Below are 7,028 nucleotides of genomic sequence, written 5' to 3'. Positions count from 1 at the left end.
CCTTAGATTGCTTTGCCAAGAGCTCAGGTTTCTGCAGCACCTGCTGAACAGCCAAGTGTAAGAAGAGCAGATCATTGCCCACTGATGGACCAGATCTCCTAAGGTGACAAGGCAGCATGAACCAGGCTGGGATGGTGGGTCATGTCACTGATTCTGTAAGGATCTTTAGGACAGTGGCCATGGGCAAATGTCCCTTGGTTCCCAGCATCCTTCTAGGCTATACACAGCATCCAGATCCTGTGGTGACAAGAGACAATTGACCCCAGGCCCCCAACTCACTGCCAGGACACCAGCGCTGCAATGAAGGTTTATTTCTAACTGAGCAGAGCCTGCTGGGAGGAGCATTTGCACCCCACACCACTGTGCAGGTGTGCTGGGTGAGCTCACAGCTGCCCCCCAGGCATGCCCAGCCCACTAATCATTCACAGCTCGACAGCTCTCCTGCCCAACCCACTTCTAATGGGATAAAAGGGGGCCTTGAAGCTTCTAAGTAACAGAGCCACCCACAGCGTCCTGTTGAGCGCCGCTGACCTCACCAGCACCTTCCTCATTACCAGCACCCAGTGCTCTCGCTCCTCCAGAAACCATCATGTCTCGCCAGTCGAGTGTGTCCTTCCGAAGTGGGGGCAGCCGCTCTTTCAGTGCCTCCTCGGCCATCACTCCATCTGTCTCTCGTACCAGCTTCAGCTCAGTGTCCCGCAGTGGTGGTGGTGGTGGTGGTGGTAGTAGGGTCAGCCTTGGGGGTGCTTATGGTGGAGCAGGTGGCTACGGCAGCCGGAGCCTGTACAATGTGGGGGGTTCCAAAAGGATATCATTCAGCTCTGGCGGTGGCAGCTTCAGGAACCGTTTTGGCGCTGGTGCTGGAGGCAACTATGGCTTAGGAGGAGGAGCTGGCAGCGGATTTGGCTTCGGCGGTGGAGCTGGTAGTGGCTTTGGCTTCGGCGGTGGAGCTGGCTTCGGTGGTGGCTATGGGGGCGCTGGTTTCCCTGTGTGCCCCCCTGGAGGCATCCAAGAGGTCACCGTTAACCAGAACCTCCTCACTCCTCTGAACCTGCAAATCGACCCCACCATCCAGAGGGTGAGGACTGAGGAACGTGAACAGATCAAGACCCTCAACAACAAGTTTGCCTCCTTCATCGACAAGGTGAGATGTGGTTCTTTCTAGAGCAGCCTACACAGGAGTAGACTCGAGTGAATGCCAAAGGCAGAGGTCTCAGAGGGAAGATACTTTAGTCTCTGCTCAAACATGGCCATTGTTTCTAGTTGACTCTGTCCTGGCTTGGGGCTCCTCTTTAGTTAGGCTGGCAGCTGGCAGAGTCAGAGTTGCTCTCCTCCAGAGGTGGCCCCTTAAGGGTGTCTGATTCCAGTGTGTTGAGATGAGCTCTGTGTTTCTCATAACGGGATTGCACAGAGGCTGAGGCATCTATAAGGCAGTCTGGGAGCCTTTCCAGCCCCAGTGAATTGGACCACACTCCAGCCAGCCACTACTGGGCTGTCTGTGCCCTGCACAAGGGACCTACCTTCCCTACTGGGAGGAGATTGGGAATTTCACTGCTCATTGTCCCCCACAGGTCACAGACCAGGCACTGAACACAAGGTTTGGTGGGATAGCATGTGACAAGTGGCACACCTGTAAAAATGTCACAGAAGCCTGGAACCCAAACTTCTCCCTCTCACACTCGGCCCCTCCAGGTGCGGTTCCTAGAGCAGCAGAACAAGGTCCTGGATACCAAGTGGACCCTGCTGCAGGAGCAGGGCACCAAGACTGTGAGGCAGAACCTGGATCCATTGTTTGAGCAGTACATTAACAACCTCAGGAGGCAGCTGGATGGGGTCCTGGGGGAGAGGGGCCGCCTGGACTCAGAGCTGAGGAACATGCAGGATCTGGTGGAGGACTTCAAGAACAAGTGAGTTGTAATGTGGTGGAAAGAGAGGCATGGGGGACTTCCTTGTACCAGATATGTTCCATAGCCAGACTGAGGCTTCTGTCTTCCCCGAGGGCTAGAAGCATGCACATTACACCACAAAGAAAAAGCTCTAAGCCTCCATTTAGAAAGTTCCAGCCCCAGGCTCAGCCTCTCTATAAAGCACTCACTCACCTTCCCCGGCTAGCATGTGCCCCTAGCACCACCTGGTGAACGGTGCCATCCTGGAACCCTCACTCTTTGGGGCTCTCCTCCCAGTGCCCTCAAAATACACAGCATGACCCTTGATTGTTTCTACTCAGAACAGGAACTGGTGACAGAACCTAGCTGTAGCCACACAGATTGGCTACTGCTTCACTGGGCTGCTAGTGTTTTATCTTTGTGTGTGTGTGTGAATACTCAGGAACTTGTGCACGCTGAGCAAGTGCTCTGCCACTGAGCTGCACCCCCACTCCTACAGGGTTATTGCTGAAACAAGTGAATAATAGCGATACTAGAATGGGTATTTGGCAGGCAGTTCCCAGGAAGGCAGCATATCAGAGTTTGGTAAGGACTTGCCCAGGGCTCATGGTGCCCGCTACTTGTCTGCCTGTGAGACCAGCCTCCTTCCAGTGTGAAAACAAGCTCACAGTGACTGTAGCAAGAGACTCTTTACCTGGCCCTTGTCATCGGACTAATACTTCCTGTCTCTTTACCACCAGGTATGAGGATGAAATCAACAAGCGTACCACTGCTGAGAATGAGTTTGTGATGCTGAAGAAGGTGGGTGTGGTGAAGAGAACCCATAGCCCTGGGCTATGCTCTCCTGGGGTGGAGCCGTTCAAGGCAGGTGCATATTGTTGGATGGCAATCACCCCTATTTCCTTAGGATGTGGATGCTGCCTACATGAACAAGGTAGAACTGGAGGCCAAGGTTGATGCCCTGATGGACGAGATCAACTTTATGAAGATGTTCTTTGATGCGGTGAGCAATTAACTTAAATTTTTCTCCTGTGGGTATTTTATTATGATACAATAAATGGGAGATTTGAATGGAACTCATTAAATAACGTCAGGTATCCCTCTAGGAGCTGTCTCAGATGCAGACACACGTGTCAGACACATCTGTGGTCTTGTCCATGGACAACAACCGCAGCCTGGACCTGGACAGCATCATTGCTGAGGTCAAGGCACAGTACGAGGACATTGCCAACCGAAGCCGAACAGAGGCTGAGTCCTGGTACCAGACCAAGGTGAGTGCCTGAGTGAATATCCCCTGAGTGAGAGGATGCACCTGTCTAGGGGTGTCTAGGATTCCAGACCATAACAATGCTAAGGACAGGACCCCAGGACTACTGAGGCCATTTGAGACACATTGCAAAGTAGCCAGCTATCTATTTTCCACGAAACCCCAGGAACTTAGGAAGCATTTCACAGCAGTACTTTGAGGAGGACTGAGACTCTCAAGAAGTTACTTAAGAACAGCACCTTGCAAAGGCCCAAACCAGCCCCAGGCCCCAGAGGGCTCCACCACCTCTCGACAGTTCCTGCCTACGGACTTGGGAAAAGTGCATCCCACCCTGTGTTAACTGTCTTCCTTCTCTTTCTGTATCATTAGTACGAGGAGCTGCAACAGACAGCTGGCCGGCACGGCGATGACCTTCGAAACACCAAGCATGAGATCTCGGAGATGAACCGGATGATCCAGAGGCTGAGATCTGAGATTGACAATGTCAAGAAGCAGGTAGGGAGGAATTAAAAGAGGATAAAAGAAGGCCCTGGACTTAGGATGAGAGATCTCTTTTGCTTTGCATTTGACACATGTACACACCACACACACACACACACACACACACACACACACACACACACACATGCACACATGCATGCATACACACATGCACACACATGCACGCACTCACGTGTACACACCACTGGAACAATTCCCAATGTTGCCATCTTTCACCATTTATAACAGCCAGGATGTACTGAGTTCTTTCTAGGGCGCCAGGCTTGATATATCTGACTTAGATGCTCACAACGGACCGTTCGGACAGCTCAGCACTGCACATCCCCACCATTCCCTTTCTTTCTGCAGTGTGCCAACCTACAGAATGCCATCGCTGATGCAGAGCAGCGTGGAGAGCTGGCTCTCAAAGATGCTAGGAACAAGTTGACTGAGCTAGAAGAGGCCCTGCAGAAGGCCAAGCAGGACATGGCCCGGCTGCTGCGGGAGTACCAGGAGCTCATGAACACCAAGCTGGCGCTGGACGTGGAGATCGCCACCTACCGCAAGCTGCTGGAGGGCGAGGAGTGCAGGTGGGCAGACATCATGTATCTGAGGTGGCCTCCCCTTTGAGGAAGGAGAGTTTGGTGAAGAGTGCCAGATACACACACTAATGGCTGAACATCATCCGCTTTCAGTCTGACACGTGGGCATACCACAGGCTTCTACCGGTGCCTTTGGTTCACTCCCCATTCCACTCTCTTGCCCTCTGTCCCCCTCAATCCACCAAGACCCTCAGCAGATGTGTCCCTCACCGTGTCCTCTTTCTGCTTTTGCTCATGTTCTTTTCTAGACCTCGGTGTCCACACACACTCTTTGTCATCCTTCTTCTTCTCTCTCTCTCTGGGAAACCTTTCATGGCTGCTCTAGTCGACCTAAACTCATTTCCTCCAGGTTCTCAAACTATTGTGTTCTTCATTTTTTTCTGGCATAGGCATGACTAACTGTGAGGTTCCTTCTGAGTGGAGGTCTCCTGCAGAATGGGGGCTCCTACGGCAAAGTCTGCTTTGTGCATATTCGCTGCATATGGCTGCTGCTGCTTACTCACACCTCCCAGAAACTGGGTGGAGGAGAATGGGAATTAGGATCTCCCTTTGACAGCCCAGCTCTGGGCTACATCCTCTTCACTGGGGACAGTCCTTCCAGGGAGTGTGATCTTTTCTAACTTACAGGAATTTAGAGATTGGCAGGTGCCTGGCTTTGGTGTGGCCCTGACCATGACAATGCCAGCCTTGCTGTTTGGGAGGAGAGATTTTTCACTCTTACCCCACTTTCTGTGTCTTTCAGGCTGAGCGGAGAAGGAGTTGGACCAGTCAACATCTGTAAGTAGCCTAGAGTGTCCACTTGGAATCCTTCTGTTTCTAGATACCAGACATTCCCCGTCCCAATAAGTGATTACCAGATAGTGAGAAGCAGGTGGTGGAGGGACAGACACGGGCAGGGACATGAGGTGGACATAGCTCCATCGGATCTCCTGTAGGATCCATACGGATTGAGCTTTGTCCTTAATCATTGCTTCTACAAAGCACCAGGCCCCATGCCTTGTCTCTTACGTCCTTAGTTTTCTGTCAGGGACCCCAAATGAATAATTTAGTTCTTCTGGCCCGGTCTGCTGCTTTGTAAAAAGGTCAGGTATACATTCCACCCCAGGTGTGATCAAACATGTTAGCCATGTGGAATAAATCTGACAGATCCGTCTCACCCATTCCTCTCTCTCCACAGCTGTTGTGACCAACAGTGTCTCTTCCGGCTATGGAGGAGGCAGCCTTGGCTTTGGCGGGGGCAGCGGCTTTGGTGGGGGCCTTGGCAGCGGTCTTGGTGGAGGTGGAGGTGGAAGCTACTACTCCAGCAGCAGTGGGGGCGTTGGTCTGGGTGGTGGGCTAAGTGTAGGGGGCTCTGGCTTCAGTGCAAGCAGTGGCCGAGGCGTGGGCTTTGGCAGCGGCGGGGGCAGCAGCTCCAGTGTCAAGTTCGTCTCCACCACCTCCTCCTCCCGGAGGAGCTTCAAGAGCTAAGAAGAGCCTGCTGCAAGCCCCTGGCCCTCATGGGCAGCCCCATGCCCATGGAGACTGCTTCTTCTAGGCGGTCAACCAGGCCTGCCCTTTCTGGAGAGCAGTCTAGACCACACCTACTGCAGAACCATGCGCTTTGGTTCCCAGGAGGGAATGAATCCCAACCTCTGGCCTCCCATGCCATAGCTCTACATTTTGCCGCAAGTCAGTTTTTAGGAACCTATAGATGGTCCTCGATGACACAGACATCCAAAGTTTTCCAGAATGTCAGCCACCAAAACAGAATCCCTACCCTGACACCCACCTTAATTCTGGTTCTGACTTCCTCCAGAGTGTGTCCAATAAAATGCTTTTATAATATAAGCCTCTGAGTTGAATGGTTTTCTACAGATCTACAGTTATCCTGGAGACAAGGTGGGACCTGTCCAGGTGCGCTCGGTTTCTTTGATGATTCCCAGGGGGTACAGGAGGGCCCGAAGGGGGGAGTGGGACCATGGGTGGTCCACAGGGTCCACAGGTTCCACGAAGCAGGCAGGAGGTTGCCGAAGCTCAGCAGTGAGTGTCCACTGAATCACACTCAGGTGATTTTAGAGCTCAGTTTGAAGGGGGAGCTGTTTAAGGCAGGCTGATTGGTAGGAACAGATGGCAAATGGGCCGAACCGAGGTTGGTAAATGAAGACTATTGGCCAAAAGATGCCAAGATTGTCTAACATCATGGGTCCCAAGAGGGTCAACGGGCATTTCTTGTCAGTGTCAGGGATCTAGTCCTTCACAGCTCACCAAGTGACATTTTGGTGATTTATCCAAGGTGGCAGGACCTCTGAAGGTGACGCTGGCATGCCCTCTGTGGTGAGCTCCCTTGCACTCACGCATGAGTGATTGTGTAAAATAAATCCCTTAAAGGATGTCTGGGAAGCCATGCTGTGAGCCTTCAGAGGTGAAGGCTGTTAAAAGAGGCACAGAGCAGAGTATGGTGAGCCAAATTCATGAGTGGGATGGAGTGGATGAGTCAGTACCTTCAGCAATGTTTGTTGTAGGTACTTTATTGCTATGACCTTGAGGCAGTGGAACTCTATTGTACAGAACAATTCATCCTTTCCAAGTATAAACAGAGGCCCAACTGGGTTGTATGGAGAAGGTGGAACCATCTCTTCTTCCCTAAGCAGATCCCATGAAGCAGGGCATGCTTCATTTACTCTGGGAAAGGAAGGCCCATGAAGTCCATTTCTTTCAAGAAAGTTTTTAAGTGTCTAAGACTTAATCTATTGGCCCAGACTCAGGTATTTTAAAAGATGATATGCTTGTGGGGACGTTTAGGAATCAATAGTT

General features: G+C 51.9%; 1 protein-coding gene across 2 annotated transcripts; it reads left to right on the top strand.

The window, feature by feature from the left end:
* The first annotated feature begins 493 nt into the window (after nt 1-493).
* Krt5 (keratin 5) lies at nt 494-6,059 on the top strand. 2 transcript variants are annotated; one of them, XM_036207716.1, is made up of 10 exons: nt 590-1,144; nt 1,693-1,907; nt 2,627-2,687; nt 2,794-2,889; nt 2,993-3,157; nt 3,523-3,648; nt 4,003-4,223; nt 4,978-5,012; nt 5,413-5,520; nt 5,581-5,702. In XM_036207716.1, exons 1-10 carry the CDS (start codon nt 590-592, stop codon nt 5,700-5,702), a joined length of 1,704 nt encoding a protein of 567 aa, XP_036063609.1. The 2 variants fall into 2 exon arrangements, with proteins under 2 accessions (XP_036063608.1, XP_036063609.1); XM_036207715.1 differs by having other exon boundaries at nt 494-1,144; nt 5,413-6,059.
* The last annotated feature ends 969 nt before the right edge of the window (nt 6,060-7,028 follow it).

The sequence above is a fragment of the Onychomys torridus genome, chromosome 16 (assembly GCF_903995425.1).
Source record: "Onychomys torridus chromosome 16, mOncTor1.1, whole genome shotgun sequence".
Taxonomy (NCBI): domain Eukaryota; kingdom Metazoa; phylum Chordata; class Mammalia; order Rodentia; family Cricetidae; genus Onychomys; species Onychomys torridus.
Note: the sequence above shows the minus strand (reverse complement) of the source record. Positions and strands in the feature narration are given on the sequence as shown.